The sequence below is a fragment of the Elgaria multicarinata genome, chromosome 1, assembly GCF_023053635.1.
Source record: "Elgaria multicarinata webbii isolate HBS135686 ecotype San Diego chromosome 1, rElgMul1.1.pri, whole genome shotgun sequence".
Classification (NCBI taxonomy): domain Eukaryota; kingdom Metazoa; phylum Chordata; class Lepidosauria; order Squamata; family Anguidae; genus Elgaria; species Elgaria multicarinata.
The window spans coordinates 105,476,679-105,493,553 of record NC_086171.1 but is presented as its reverse complement, the minus strand read 5'-3'; the positions used below and the strand labels follow the sequence as shown (position 1 = coordinate 105,493,553).

Below are 16,875 nucleotides of genomic sequence, written 5' to 3'. Positions count from 1 at the left end.
CAATATTAAGGGCGTAGAGATAAAGAAGAAGAATGTGGAGTAAAACTCAACCCATTGTCCAGGGAAGCAACTTCCAGGTTTCCTTTCTAGACAATGGCACACGGAATGCCATTTTCTAGTCTTCCCCAGGGCGGAAGTGAAAGCGCCTCATAAAAACAGAGAAATCCAGGATGCTAGCTAAGGTGTGATTGGGCATCATCAGGGTGTCCCACTCCAAGAAAACGTAGCAGATCTTTTTAACTCATCTTCTTTTGCAGGGATCTCTGTTGTTTTGATTTTAATACATTTAAAAACTGTCCTGCCAATGGCAATACAGTACATTGTTTCCCTACTGTTGGTGGAAGAGAGGGTCACTGGCTGGGAGAGAGGGATTTATGACAATTCTGGTCCACTGTTTTACTGCAGGAGCTAAAAGCAGGAGGAGTGCTAAAAGAATCAGAGGTCAAGCAGATGGTGCAGTAGGGCGGTTACTGGCCTGTTTTAGCTTAGGGGCAACTCGCAGATTTTCATAGAATCACAGAATAGTAGAGTTGGAAGGGACCTACAAGGCCATCAAGTCCAACCCCCTGCTCAATGCAGGAATCCACCTTAAAGCATCCTTGACAGGTGGCTGTCCAGCTGCCTTCTTGAAGGCCTCTAGTGTGGGAGAGCCAACAACCTTCCTTGGTAACTGATTCCATTGTCGTACTGCTCTAACAGTCAGGAAGTTTTTCCTGATGTCCAGCTGGAATCTGGCTTCCTTTAACTTGAGCCCGTTATTCCGTGTCCTGCACTCTGGGAGGATCGAGAAGAGATCCTGGCCTTCCTCGGTGTGACATCCTTTCAAGTATTTGAAGAGTGCTATCATGTCTCCCCTCAGCCTTCTCTTCTCAAAGCTAAACAAGCCCAGTACTTTTGGTCTCTCCTCATAGGGCTTTGTTTCCAGACCCCTGATCATCCTCGTTGCCCTCCTCGGAACCCCATTGTTATTTTAAAACGTGTAAATAAAAATTTGAGCAAATTAAACAAACAAAAACAAAGGAAGTTCTCAGATTTTGGGGAAAATCTGCAGCTTGGCTCGCAAATGCAAGCTGAGTTGGGAGGCTGCAGAAATCTGGTGCTGGATTTCCAGGCAACAGACATACCTGACTCTAGCTTTGTAGGTACTGGAGTAAGCCCAACCAACCAAGCTGGCCATTGGTTGTCCGCAATGGGAAGGGTTCAAAGTCTTCCTGTTCAGTTTGGGGCTTTGCCTGAGCAGTGGAAATCTCCCCTAGTTCTTCCTTTGTCCCCCCCCCACTTCCTAGCCCACCACTGGCTATGGGCCTGGACAACACTCCAAGGCTCCAGTGCCGGGCTGGCTGGAGTCCTCAGCTGGAGCACTCCTCTGAGCAGCTGAGACTACACTGCTCAGAGTAGTTGCATGTCCTTATTTGGTCCCACTAATACTGAGCCTGGATGGTTCCATGCCTACCAGTTTGGAAACCAAATGGGACCACCCAAAAGTAAGGCAGGGGGTTTCTGTGGGGATTCCCTGGTGGGCAGAAGTAGATTAGTTTCTAAATTAAAATTATGTTTAATCTCCATCCCTCCGTAAAGGACCAAGGAGTTTATGGGTCTACAGAAGGTTGGGATTTTTAAAAAAAATTAAAACAGGGGAGGGGGCTGGCTCGCTTAAGTCCGCCTAAAGCTAATAGTCTCCAGGAGGAGGGGATCAGCATTGGCACAATGCACATTGTGGGGTTTCCTACTCTCCAGAAACTGTTCCTGGCTTATGAACTGACCAGGTTTGTGGCTGGCAGTCTGCATTAAACCTAAGCCCTCTCCCAGGCAGGGTTAACCCTAGCATGAATAGCACCCCAGGCAAGAAGCGCTTTCAGTGCACCCCAGGTCATTTTTTGCAGTGTTGTCCAGATGTGTGTTATGCAGAATTGAAAAACCTAGCAAAGTAAAGCTATGTTCCACGTACTTTAAAGCTAATTGATGGAAGTTTATATTCCTAGTTAGTGAACAAACAACCTGTAGAACTTTGTGTGTGTGTGCGTGGGTGGGTGGGTGGGGGGAATAGCACACTTAGAGAGCAATCCAATGGTCCCAGGGAGAGGCGCCGGGGTCCATTTGATGGTTTGCAAATTCCTCTGAGGTCAGAGACTGTGCTCCAAGCTCGGAAGGAGGAAAGCGTAGATCTGACCCCAACCCTTTCCCCCTAGCAGCTGGTGTGGAGAGAACCGCGTCGGTTGCCTCTCCGAAGTTGGAAAAGCATCCTCTGAGCTTTAGGAAATACGGTGCTCTGGTGGGAGGAGACCTGAGAGGCCAGGGTATGATTTATCCTGAGCCTCCTCCAACTTCCTTCCCTTCCCTCCCTCTCCAAAGCAGGGAAGCAAAGATCACCTCTGCTGTACCTCCTGCCCTGCTAGCTTCAGCCTGGCAGGGAATAGGAAACTCGGAAGCCTCCGAGTTCTGGAGGCTTCCGAGTAGCAAGGGGAACAATCAATAGATTTGTGCTCTTACTGCATTTTTTTCACCCTAGCTCACTGCAGACACTAGATTGTATCCAGTGTTAGTCCTACTTACAGTAGGCCAATTGAAATGAATGGAGCCTAAGTTAGACTAACATTGGATACAACCCAGTACCCTCAACCAAGACTAAGCCAATGAGCTTAGTGCAGGACCAGCTCAGCTCCCAGGGTGACCGCCCGGCTCGCCCATCCTTAAAACCAAGCCTGATTCCAGGAAAATAGGAAGGAAAAAACTTCCTTCCCTGCAACTCCTGAATAGCAGTACAAGACTTTTGCGCCAGACCTGAACAGGAGCACTCCTGTTCCAGGGATATTGATACATTTCAACATTTTGTAATGGGTCCTTACTTGTATTCCTTAATTAAGTAGCACAAAAGAATTACGAACACAACCTGAAGCCAAATCCTGTCCTACAAAATGCAGGCCAAGTTACTCCCCTCAACCCCAGTTGTTCTGAAAATGGCATGGATATAAAATGCTGCCAGTGGTTCCAGATTTATCCTCCCTGCCACTCCACGCCCAATGTGACTGCTGCTCCAGATTCCCTAAAGTGGGCAACCAGCTGTTTCTCTGCAAGCTAAGGAGGGGCTGCGTGAGGAATGTAGCCCCCGGAAGTTTCCTTCTCCCTCCTAGAAGCTCACAAGATTCCAGACTGCTGAGACAAGCCACAGATATGCCGTAACCATGAATAGATGGGAGTTCAATTTTCCCAGAATGACACAGGTCATCCCAGGTCATATTCTTGCACATAGCAACAAAGGTACAGCCAAACTGCTCCATTCGGTGGCTTAGAATGTCTCCTTCCAAGGCCCTCTCATTACAAACTTTTTTTTAAAAGTTTACCATTCCTTTAAAGATCCAATTATTCACAGCTATAATACTTTACAGCTGCATTTTTTTAAAATACCCATTTCATTCCAATTGTTTTCTGCATATAAAATAGCCAGTTTCCAGCTTCCACCACACCCTTCCAGTATTTTGCCACACCAGTCTAACCCAACAAACAAACAGAATTAAGATGAGTCTATGCAGATGGGATCAAGCTTCATTTTCAGCGGTCAAGGCCACCTTAGCCCTCACCTGTAATTTTGGTCTGGAGTGCATCCTTTGAGGGTATTTTTGCAGTGAGGGCAATGCAGTTTAAGAACTTAAGGAGAGCCCTGCTGGATCAGACCAAGGGTCCATCTAGTCCAACACTCTGTTCGCACAGTGGCCAACCAGCAATTGACCGGAGAACCACAAGCAGGAAACGGTGCAACAGCACCCTCCCACCCATGTTCCCCAGCAACTGGTGCATACAGGCTTACTGCCTCGGATATAGCACATAGCCATCAGGGCTAGTAGCCATTGATAGCCTTCTCCTCCAGGAATTTGCCTCACCCCTTTTAAAGCCATTCAAATGGGTGGCCATGACTACATCGTGTGGTAGCGAATTACATAATTAAACTAAGCGCTGTGTGAAGGAGTGCTTACTTTTATCTGTCCTGAATCTCCCATCAATCAGTTTCATGGGATGACCCCGGGTTCTAATATTATGGGCGAGGGATCCCAAATGGTACATGGATGTAATGTCTGTCTGCACAGGACCCCACATGTCCTTCCAGTATATCAGTCCTGGCATCGTAAAGGACATTTGTTATTGATTAGGAAAAAAGGCGGATTATATAACTAGCAGAATCAAGCGGCAGTTTTACTCTACCTGTGCCATTTCATGTGGCATGTGAGTGGCTGCATATTCAAATGCTTCCTTGCCTTAAAAACAAACCTGCATGTATAAAACTAACATGTCAGCCTAGCCTTCTCACACGACATATTCCACGTGCATAGAATTCTTGTTACACGTATGAGCGTTCCAACATCCAGCACCCATCACCGGACTCAGCCCCAGCATTCTCTAGCTGAAGTGATCTAAGCCAGAAAGAGCATTACTAAAAGACCAGAGGTATTTGAACCTTCTGTCCAGCATTGTGCTTTCATTAGCAGCTAGCAAGATGAGCCTGGGAAGAACCCTCCTTGAGGTTTGGCTCCAGAATTAAGTATTAAGAGTAGTATTAAGAGATGAACTGCCTCTCAACAGGGAGGCTCCATCAAGCTAAATTTGGACTGGGGAACCGGTTTCCCATGAAGTCCTGCTGACCCTGGTGACTTCCAGATGCTTTGGGCTGATCAGCTACAGCCGGCATGGCCAATGGTCATTTATGATGAGAACTGTAGCAATTCTTCCAAACACTATGATCTAGGTGGTTTGAAAAGGCTGAGTCCCAGCATATTTTCAAAGGGGAGTGACACCCTATACCACATAATTGTGGGAATTGTAAAGCTAGCCCCAATAAATCTTCAGGGAGTACACAGCAGCCCGCATTGGCCACTGACGAAGACCTCTTGTCGAAACGCGTTTGGCTTTTTTCTACGTTGTTTTAGCTATACATTGGTCTGTGCAATATGTTATTGCACTTTTAATGCAATATTATTATTAATCTTTATTTTATTTTTGTATATTAAATATTATAGTTTCACTGTATATATGTCCTTAACTTTTTGTCTGGACAGGGATAACCTGGCTTCAATTGTCCATGCTCTGGTAACCTCCACGTTAGATTACAGCAATGCGCTCTACGTAGGGCTGCCCTTGAAGACGGTTTGGAAGCTGCAGCTCGTGCAAAATGCAGCAGCCAGATTGATTTCGAGAACCAGAAGGTTCAACCATATAACACCTGCTCTGGTCTGCTTGCACTGGCTGCCTGTATGTTTCCGAGCCCAATTCAAGGTGCTGGTTTTGACGTATAAAGCCTTACACGGCTTGGGACCACAATACCTGATGGAACACCTCTCCCAACGTGAATGTACCTGGTCATTACATTCAACATCTAAGGTCCTCCTCCGGGTGCCTACTCCGAGAGGGGCTCGGAGTGTGGCGAGGGACAGGACCATTTTGGCGGTGGACCCCAGACGATGGAACGATCTCCCTGACGAGGCTCACCTGGCGCCAACGCTGCTATCTTTCCGGCGCCAGGTTAAGACTTTCCTCTTTGCCCAGGCATATGGCAGCACATCTTAATCACCCACATGTTTAATTTGTTTAACAGTTTTTAATGCTTTATGTGTGTGTTTTCTGTGTTTTAAAATTTAAATTTTTTATACTCGTTTTTATCTCAATTTTAGAATTTCTGTAAACCGCCCAGAGAGCTCTGGCTATGAGGGCAGTATATAAGTGAAATAAATAAATATTATTTGATGAGAACTGTAGTCCATAACATCTGGAGGGCACCAGGTTAACTGCAGTGTAGCTTTTTCCTGACGCGCCACAGGTAACGCAAGAAGCCTTGCGCCACATGGGAGTTAATATTATAGTAATTTTCTATAACAGGGCTTGGAGAGGGGCCCACAGAGGGTGCTCAATCCTCTGCAGGCCAGACTGGGCAAGGTTGCAGGTTAGATGAGGGCTGCAGGCCAGAGGTTGCCCTCCCCATGACGGTATTGTCCTCCCAAAAATTGGTGCCCTGGTGCTTTTTATACTACCGTGGCGGTGTTACTGCACTAGCTTTGATGTTGCTAGCCTAGCAAAGGAAGGGAGCATTTCCTTCCCTACTCAAGGGTTCATTCTTTCTAACACACACACAGAGCCTACTGACAACTGGGGAAGGAGAGTCCACATATTGTGCCGTTACCTCCTTGCTTTATTCCACAAAAACATTTGTCTCTTTCCTCAGTACAAGGCACTCATGTCAGTTCACAAGGTATTTGTTGTTGTTTTCACCAAGTAACTAAGCACTAAGCGTTAGTTACTAAGGGCCTTTTCTTGCAAACCCCTCCAGGGAAAGGCGTTGGCTGTCACTGCTCTAAAATTGAAGTTTAGGCAAGAAGGTTCCTGACACAAAACAAGTAGGATGGAAAAATTGAAATGGAGGTAAGGTACTCAGTCAAAACAATTCCACAATTTCACTTTGCGTCAAGAATTTACTCCATGGGAGAAAGTACTTTTAATTTTAAAAAAGTGAGTTTGTTGCATGAACCCAAAAGGGAGTCATACTATTCGTAGTCATTATTATTATTATTATTATTATTATTATTATTATTATTATTATTATTCATTCTAAGCAATTGTACTTTATGACCACATCTGTTTTGTCATTTTAAAAAACTGTTCTGATGTAATTCAGTTGAATTTCTTTGACTGCCATTTGGGGGTAAAACACCTTTGCACACCATCTCCTCAATAGCGATCAGAGCAGGGGCAGGCAGACGGTAGATCTCCAGATGTTTGTGACTTCAACTCCCACAATACCCTGCCAGCCTGGCCAACGGTCAAGAATGTTGAGTGTTGAAGTCCAAAACATGGACATCTACTTTCTGCCCACCCATCCTAGAGTGATATATTCCACACCAGCCTTCACCAACCAGATGTGTCCCCCAGATGTTGTAATACAACTCCCACCATTCCCAGCTCCATCTTATAAAGGCAACCATTTCATAGCCTTCCACAATCAGATGCCCTCCAGTTGTGTTGGACTGCAACTCCCATAACTCCCAGCCAGTATGCCCAAAATCTATGCCCTGCTCATACACAAGGTCTACTGGTCACACTAAAAATAATCTATACAGATTACCATGCTCCCCCTCCCCCCAAGGATTCTAATAATGTCAATGACCACGGTCGGACAATTTCTGTAGCCTCAAAGACCACTCTATTCTCCAGACACCTGACCAGGGACTGGTACTCCATTCAGATGTTCGGTCTCTTCCTCTAAGCCTGCCTTCCCCCACAACTTATTTATTTTATTTACATACCTTTTCGGAGCAGTGTACAAGATAAATTACAATAAAAACAAAAAACACAATTTATTATGATTTTATTAGAATGTAAGCCTATGCGGCAGGGTTTTGCTATTTTATTGTTTTACTCTGTACAGCACCATGTACATTGATGGTGCTATATGAATAAATAAATAAATAAATAAATAAATAAATAAATAATAATAATAATAAGAAGAAGAAGAAGAAGAAGAAGAAGAAGAAGAAGAAGACGAAGAAGACGACGACGACACAGGCTAGGGGTCACTACTGCCCATTTAGGTTTAAGAGTCTGTAATTCTTGGTCTTTCAACATAGACACAGAGACAGTCAGAAAGGCAGTTACAGCAATGACCACTAAACCTATTCAGGTCAAGTGACTTTTATTTACTGCTACTCATTGGGTGGAGCATCTGATTTCCTCTGACATCCTTACTCAGTAATTTCTGCAAGAGAGATCTCACCTTTCCCACGGTTATTTTTTTAGTCTCACTTTGCTGTATTCTCTTGGCATTCACGTGAGCAATCTTCTTGTTCCTTTTCATCTTATGGTGCCAATCTCTGCCCTGGTTCTCACTGCGGTGGTCAACCTGAGACCAGGCTGTGTTACTTCAGACTGTGGAGAGAGCCCCCACCCCCATGAATAAGTGTTCCAAAGTTTAGGATATGCAGCTAGTGGGTGTCTAAGAGAGGTGCCTCTGCTGACATTCCCTCTTCAGCATCAGAATGCACAAGCAAAGCATGATCTTAAAGAGGACCCGCACTTCAACCATTTTCTTTTCACCTCTACAAAAACGGTGTTCAGGCAATCAAGATGCAGTTTGGGCTTGAAGCATAGAATGGGGTCCTTTCGTTCAGCTATCCTGCTGTTTGGGCTATTATATTGCAGACAAATGGAATGTCAAATTGGCAAGTTAAACTAAAAGGTCTCGGACCACTAATCCAATTATGAAGATGCTTTTGTGATTTTTTTTTTTAAAAAAATCCCCACACCTCTCAATATTAAGTCCTTGCAAAGCCAGAGAAACAGTCCTCAGTGGAGTAGGTTGTCGCAACCCACAGGAGCGTGCTGTCTGCCAGCTTGCTTGAGGATCATATACTGATCCTGTGATGCTCATCCTTTGAATTAGCCAACAACCATTTATTTATTTATTTATTTATTTAAGGATTTTTATGCCGCCATTCAGCCAAAAAAGGCTCTCATGGCGGCTTACAAAAGTATTTCTTGACAGTCCCTGCCCACAGGCTTACAATCTAAAAGACATGACACAAAAGGAAAGGAGATTGGGAGGGAGGAGGAGGAGGGGGGAAAGGAAAGCAAATTCAGGCACTACAATCTTAGTTGGAAAGTTCAGCAGTTACAGGTGACAGCAGGAGGGAGGGGGCTCTCAGCCGGAGCTGGACCCAGGCACGGTGGAGAGGTGCCTGGCTGCTGCTTCCTCCCTCACTGGTGGCCTCTGCAGAGAGAGTTTAGCTCTGCTCTTCGTACTGCTCGTGGAACAGTTCAAAGTACCAGCACAGCCAATATCAGAAAATATTTTGCCTTCAATGAAGACAGTTCTTGCACTCAACTAGAACTTTTCATCAATAGGAATCCTACAGAAAAATACACAGCTTCCCCGCTAAATGAAATCAAGCTCTATCAAATTACCATGTGGTTTGATAGGATAAACAATGCAAGTTAGGATGAAGAAATGATTAGTATATTTCGCACACACACCCAAAGCTTTTTAATAATTACTTACAAACTTGGTCAGTACAGGCACAGATTTAAAGAAAAATCTGAGTTTCCTTAACCCTTTTGGCCACCTCTCTCTCTCTCTCTCTCTCTCTCTCTCTCTCTCTCTCTCTCTCTCTCCCTCCCTCCCTCTCCCTCTCCCTCTCCCTCTCCCTCTCCCTCTCCCTCTCCCTCTCCCTCTCCCTCTCCCTCTCCCTCTCCCTCTCCCTCTCCCTCTCCCTCTCCCTCTCCCTCTCTGTGTGTGTCACATAGATATACCACTCTGTGGCTTGGGAACTATCCTTCTAGTAGGGTCGCCCGTATTCTCCAAGTACATCCTGCTGTACCTTTAACAGTGGACCCTACACAGAAAAATGAAGTTGGTGAATAAACACGTGGTATTCCAAGCTGGGAAGTAAAGAACATGGGTAGGTTTGTTGCAGAGTCAAACTAGACATAGCTGCACAGTGAATGTGTGTAGTTTTGGGGAAATGTAAACAACAGCCAGAAGTGTGGGAGGATCAATGCTGCAGGGAAGGAACCAACTCTTTCCCCCACCCCCATAGTCCTGAGGGAAATCACCCCCTCCCCAGGCTATTATTTGCCATGGGAAGGAAGCTTCCAGTGGCACAGTGGATTATCAGTGGGGGCGCCTTGCCCTCTCTGAACACTGTGTTGCGGCATAGAAACAAGTCATCAGGGTGCTCCTACATGTGTTTGCTATGCTACAGTGTTGCTCCATAAATTAGGACATGGAATAATGTGCATATTCCACCCATTCTGAAGAAGTAGAGCAGCAAACCAACCTCATCCTAGACACCACCTTCACATTTTCACCTCTTAACAGATTTGTGGGATATATACTTATTTATTTCATTTCTATCCCACCTTTCCCCCCCCCCCTCCAAGGAACCCAAGGTGGCGTACATAATCCTCCTCCTCTCCATTTTATCCTCACAGTAACAACCCTGAGATAGGTTGGGCTGAGAGTCTGTAACTGGCTCTGAGTCACCCAGTGAGTTTCCATGTCTGAGTGGAGACTAGAACCCAGATCGTCCAACTCCCAGTCCAATGCTGCACCACACTGGTGTATCATCTATACCAGTGGTTCCTAATTGGTGGTCCGCAGACCCCAGGAGTCCACTGACAACGAATTCCTACCAGAAGTAAAATATAACATCACTGAGCACCTGCGACTAGCTTCAGAGATTACTTCCCTGCACCTAGTCCTGAAAACGCATGGCTAAGGAACCCTTTTGAATGTGGTGATGTACAACTAACAACTGTTATCTGCGGAAGAGTGAGATGCACTTGCTGACGTAACTTCTGATGGTTCATTGAAATCGTTTTTCAAAGAATATAGACTGGATCAAGTCTGGGTGAAGGTTTTTCCTGATTATAAGAAGTTAGGTGAAAAAGCTTTGAAACATCTAGTTCCCTGTTGTTCCACATATCTTTGTGAACAAACATTATCGACATTTTGTTATATGAAGAACAAGAATAGAAATCGGCTCGATGTTGATCCAGATTTGAGATTAAAAATAGGAAATATTGAACCAGATGTGGGATTGTTTGGGACAAAGAGGCATGATTTTTCCCAATCACATTTAGGTTTAGTAGCTGCTAGACATGTCATAATTTGTTCAATTGTAAACTTGACATTTGTAAAATTAAATCCATCTTTATATTCCTAACTAAATCATTGTCATTTTTGCAAGGTAATATCACAAATTTTATGGTCTATTTTTTAGTATACGTAAAATCCTTTGCTTATTAGGGGCTACCCCTTATTTTCTCCAAAAAATTGCTTCGCACAGGTAATTACCATAGAGATAACATTTTTTTTTCAAAAGTAGGGGGTCCATGGCTTGGCATTTGAAAAGCAAGGGGTCCGTAGTACTTAGCTAATTGAGAACCACTGATGTATACCATCTATATCAGCCTAACCCAAGCTGGTGCTCTCCAGATGTTTTGAATGATGACTCCAAGAATTCCTGACCATTGGCCATGTTGGCTGGGGCTGATGGGAGTTGAAGTCCAAAATATCTGGAGGGCACCAGCTTGGGGAAGGCTGATCTACACAGACTATATCATATGAAAATTATCATTCCTGCAAGCCACTGATATGATGTTAGTATGGGCTTGACAGTATAGTATCTGAACAATTAGGGCCTTGTGATCCAATGTCTTCTCTTTCCACTTGGCCCTTAAGTGGGTATTCTAAACATCGCTACCCATAAAGTCCTATACCGCCCCTCCCTAAGGGGATGCCTTCCAGATGTGTTGGAAGGCAACTCCACGAATTCCTAGTCTAGACAAAGATTCCAATCAAGCAGACTTTTTCCCCCAAAAGAAGCACTCCACCCCATTTTACTGTTAACCTACATTCTACTTCAGAGCTGTTTCCAGTTCCTAATTCTTTCAAGCTCCTCCCCCTTCTACTCACTTTAGTCTGTAAACCCTTTAGGCTTAACCCCTTCTAGTCCACATCTCTAACTAAAGTGAAGCTTAAGTGCACGTACCAAATTCACTCACATATGTTACCCTCGCTTCTAGCTTTCTTCTCTTTCTCATGCAGTCAGGGTCCTTTTTAAAACGGACCTTGTAAACCACAATGTGTATTGATGGGGCAATAGAAATAAGCAGCATTTTGTGCTGATTGCATTGAAACGCTTTCCCCCAAATACCTACCTTGACAATTTCCCAGATTATTTAAGAGAACAACTGTCTATCATGCTTACTAATAGGCCAAGCAGCATACTGAAAGGGTTAAAGCACACCTTCAGGCTTTTAAGAACAATTCAACATGGAACTAACCACTACAGACTACATTAAGTCCTTGAAATTTTTGAGAAAAACAGACAAAGAGGAAGTCACCTTCATTTCTTAAGTATAGAATGGCAACTCTTGAGGGGAATACACTCCTCAGCCTTCGAACAAGGGCCGCAGTGGAGAATTACGCACTTCTACTAACCTGTTTCAACATTTAGTTCATAACTGTCTCACCTATCTTTAGGAGGCTGACGAATTGCATTGTTGCAGGGTGAGAAGTGGTCAAGAGCAGTGTGGTGTAGTGGTTAGTGTTGGACTGGGAGTCGGGAGATCTGAGTTCTAATCCCAACTCGGCCATGGAAACCCTCTGGGTGATTTTGGGCCAGTCACAGACTCTCAGTCCAGCCTACCTCACAGGGTTGTTGTTGCAAGAATAAAATGGAGGATTATGTATGCTGCCTTGGAGGAAAAAAGGTGGGATATAAATGCAATAATAAAGAGCAGTACAGGCTGGTGGCTCCTATGTCAGTGGGGCAGTGAACCAGCCCCGGGTTTAAGTCAGAACTAAAGGAGCTATCCAAACTGCTTGGACAGCTGTTTTAGAGTTCTGACTGAAACCCAGAGCGGGTTCACTGCCCCACTGACATCAGAGCCACCAACCTCCACTGGCTGAGAGTAACCTGCATTTGACATACTCTCACAGGGCAGCAATTGCTGAGAGAGGCTGGTAGTCAAAGCCAGGTTCCCATAAACAGCTGATCTGTCTAGATCACTTTTCTCCGATGTGGCACCCTCAGATGTTTTGGACTACAACTCCCAGCATTCCTGACTATTGGCCAAGTTGGCTGGGGCTGATGTGAGTTGAGATCTAGACTGTGCTACCTCGGGCTGCTGGTAGGGGTTTACATGACAGAATGCCCTCCCCACACAAAGACACATTCCTGCTCATGGAAAGCTAGACTAGATGTCTAGCCTTATCTCCTGTATAGAGAGGGACATTCTGCTATCCCATACTGCAGCTGTAGTGGTACAAATCAGACAAGTTTACTCTCTCATCAGCTTTTTGTGAGAAGCTATCAAATCTCACCCACTTCAATGTTTGAGACTACTTCTCCCATTATCCCCAACCACTGGCCATGCCAGCTGGGGCTGCTTTTCAAGTTTCAGCCCCTGGACACTGGGATCCCATATTGGAAAACACTCCTTCCAGGCCCAGCGTTGGGTAAATTGGACATAACAGGGATCATCTGCACAGGATACCATGCATCAAGAGGAAGAGCAGGAAGCCAAGTTGAGATAAATGAGGAACTGGTATTGATTCAAATGGAGCAAAGTCTAACAAGGAGGGGAGAGGTCTCTTGTTTGCTTTTTAAGGCCTTTGAGCACATCAGAGGCTTTTAATGGGCAGATGTAGTCAAGGCAGCAGCTTCTGGGCAAGGTCACACGTACCTTTCCCATCACAACTGCAACATCAAATGGTGACTAGTATGTAATTAAGACTACCAGACAACGTGCTTTCACTTTACTTGCATCATCACACTTTTCATCAGGACAATTCACACAACCACGCTCAATTATAGCTGCAGCACAATCCACATTAGTCCCCCATCACACACACACACACACACACACACACACTCACACGCTTTGGGACAGGATTAGCAGAAAGTCAATGACGAGGGGCTGCCACTTCCTCACTCCCACCCTATACTCTTGGCTAGAAGTGGGGCAGGCAGGGGGAAATCAAAGCATCCACACTCCCATCCTCAGCTCCCAAGCCCAGAAAGTGTAGAAACACAAGTGCAGTTTAAACAATGTCAAAATATTTAATACGTGTTGCACACGCAATGTTACATTTCCATACAAAACAACAACAACCCACAATAACCAGAGAAAGGGAATACTGTACAGAATGTCATGAGGACCCTCCCTCCTAAGATCCTTTATATAACAGAGACTTGGGCCACAGCTAGACCTAAGGTTTATCCTGGGATCATCCAGGGTTCGCCCCTGCCTGAGCACTGGATCCCCTGTGTGTCACCTAGATGAACAGGTTTGACCCCTGGACGATCCAGGGATAAACCTTAGGTCTAGCTATGGCCTTGGTGTAACCAAAGCCCCAGGGAACACAGAAAGAGTGATCTGTAAACCAAGTCAATACACCTTAAGTAGCACCATATCATCAACTCAAGCTTAATGGTTTAGGAATGCCTTCCTCCACCCCCAAATGTCATCTTAACCGTCTAACAAACTTTTCAACGGTTGCTGGAGGAAAAAATGCATGAGAACAAGGGTATGACCTTCAGAACAAACTTCAGTGGACAGGAGGGAGAAGTAAAAGGGAAATTCCAAGCAGGGCTCTTGCGTGAGGTGGAAAACAAAAAAGCCGAAACGCTTTCATGCCGGCTGAAAGTCTGCAGCCACAGGAGGTCAGGAGAAACGCTTTAAGTGCTCTGATCCAGTCCCAGCGGAAAGCGCCCCGCGCAGCGCGTCCCCGCTTCCTTCCCACGCTAACCGTCCAGAGCCGCCAGGACGGCTTGAAACCAACCCTCTTCCATCTTTGCCCCTAGCTCCGGATCCACGTCCAGCGCCCCACTTTCCAAACATATGCAAGCGGGCAAAGACGAGGGAAGTTCAGAAAGCCACGATGGCCGTGCTCCACGGGTTGAGATTCCGGAGCATCGAGTCATCGCAGCAGTTCTGCCCCGGCTCTGGATCCGCCTCCGCCTCCTCCGCGACCTCCTGCCGCCTCCGCCGCTGTCGGCTGCCGTTCCTGCCCCCAGCGCAGGAGGGTTTTTTGCTGAGCAGTCCCGAGAACCCGGAGCCGAAGATGCTGATGAGGCTGGCCACGTTGCCGGTCTCCATGTCGTCCTCCTCCTCTTCGCCGCGGCGAGCCTTCTTCAGCGGCGAGCCCCCCGACGGCGCCTGGTCGGCCGCAAGACCGGCGCTCCGCTTCCTGGGGCAGAAGGGCGCGGAGGGCGGCGGCGCCGCTGGCCGCTGGCCCGCCCCGCCTGCCCAAGGAGAGGCGCAACAGCAGCCGCACGGCAAGCGCGGGCTCTCCGGCCAGGGCAGCGGGGAAACGCGCGTCTCCGAAGGCGGCAGCGACGCCTGCGGCGGTCGCAGAAAGAGCCGCGGAGGGGAGAGAGGGCGCAGCGGCGCCGGGCGCTCTTCTCCTTCTCCTCCTCCACCCCGGAGTGGATCCGACGGCAAGAGCGCGGCGGGGGTAGCCAGGGCGCCCTCCAGCTCGCTCAGGTACACCTGGCGGGCGCTGCGCAGGACGAGCGACACCAGCAGGTTCTTGTGCAACTTGACGCCGCCGCGCTGGCCCCGCGAGCTGTACATCTTGCCCAGCGAGATGCTGACGATGCGGTGAGCCTCCAGCTTGCATGCCATGCCGCCCCGTCCCTCTCCGCCCAACGCGCTGCCCGGAACCAGCACGCGTGCCGAACCGCGAGAGCCGTTGCTCGTGCGCACGCACAACACGCCAGCTTCCCTGGGCAAGGAGGGAGAGCGGTAGCAATCTCAAAGCGCGTTCCCGCCCCTCTCCATGCCGCCGCCGCTGCTGCGGACTAAAGCCCGCTTGCTTGGAACGCGTGATTTTTATATCGCCACTCTGCGCCCTGGCCAATCAGAACACCAGGACAGACCCGGCTCGCTTGAATCGGGTCTCCGCCCATCCCAAGCAGCCTCCGGCACGCGCGCGCGCGCTCGTTTTCTCCAGGTTCCGCCAATGAAGAAGAGAGTTCGAGCGCCGCTGGCCTGGGCCCGCCCACGAGCGGAACGGCTCTTTAAAGAGGCGACGTCGAACTAAGGGTCGAGGCACCGAATTCGATACCATTGGAGCGGGCTTGGGCAAGCTTCTGCTCCTCTTTCCTGTGCAATTAGAGGGTTATTGTTAGTGCTGCTTAGACCTGTAAAAATTAATGGGACACTGAATCCAATCCAATCAGGGGAATGGTACTGGCCTACCTTGCAGGGTTGTATGGACTGGGGTCACTTCGCATGACAGAGCCAGCACCCTGTGGGTTCGTTGTAGCTTGCTACACTTGTGCCTCAGCTGCTCTGGAGCTACATGCCAGGCAAGTGCGGCCACCACTTTGAGTACATCAGCCATCTATGACCCTAATACTAATCAGGTGTATAGGGGCTGCTGCATCATCATCACCATCATTTTTGTGAACCGCCCAGAGAGCTTTGGCTATTGGGCGGTATAGAAATGAAATAAATAAATAATCTAATATATTTATTTCTGGATCGAGACAGGGTATAACACAAATACAAAACACCATAAAATACATGTAATTGATTAAAACATATAAATAATAAAGTATTAAAAAGCAGTACATATTAAAAGGTATCTTAAAATTCAACTGGGTAGGCCTGCCAGAAGAGTTCAGTCTTTATGGCTTTCTTAAATTCTGGAAGACTGTTAAGTTGACGGATCTCTCCTGGCAGGCCATTCCACAGTCTGGGAGCAGCAGAAGAGAAGGTCCTCTGGGTAACGGTTGTCAGCGTAGTTTTTGCTGACTGGAGTAAATTCTTCCCAGAGGACCTGAGTGTGCAGGGCGGATTGTACAGGAGAAGGCGATCCCGCAGGTAACTTGGACCCAAACCATGTAGGGCTTTAAAGGTAATAACCAACACTTTCTGGGAGAAGTATAAACTAATCGGCAGCCAGGATTGTGATTTTAAAGCTGGTGTAATATGTTCACCCCTAGATGTACAGGTGACCAACCTGGCTGACCAACCCTTGAATAAGCCATGATGGCTGGGTTCACATGACACTGCTGTTTGCCCAAATCGGGGGGTTGTATATTGAAAATGGCAGGTGCATGCATCCAGTGCACACTGTGATGCATCATGTATTAAATAAACCACAATGACCTGGCCCTGTTCGTCAAGCCAAGTCAATAGGTAAAATACTCACTTCCATCATGTATTGTTATCATACAATTTATTTCAAGCAGCATGTGAATAACATGGTTTCAATTCTAGTATCAAAATAAAACAGTGGGCAACTTGTGGCTCTCCAGATGTTTTGGTCTATAACTCCCACCATCCTTCAGCACTTAATATAGTTGTAGACCAAAATTATAA

At 46.7% G+C, this 16,875-nt stretch overlaps 1 protein-coding gene across 1 annotated transcript; it reads right to left on the bottom strand.

The window, feature by feature from the left end:
* Nucleotides 1–13,600: 13,600 nt before the first annotated feature.
* Nucleotides 13,601–15,328, bottom strand: IER5 (immediate early response 5). The gene has a single exon (XM_063130731.1). The coding sequence runs from the start codon at nucleotides 15,169–15,171 to the stop codon at nucleotides 14,413–14,415; it is 759 nt and encodes a 252-aa protein (XP_062986801.1). The 5' UTR covers nucleotides 15,172–15,328; the 3' UTR covers nucleotides 13,601–14,412.
* Between the last annotated feature and the right edge of the window lie 1,547 nt (nucleotides 15,329–16,875).

Coding starts and splice junctions, on each gene's coding strand:
- IER5 (XM_063130731.1), bottom strand. CDS start 15,171: ATGGCATGCAAGCTGGAGGCTCACCGCATCGTCAGCATCTCGCTGGGC.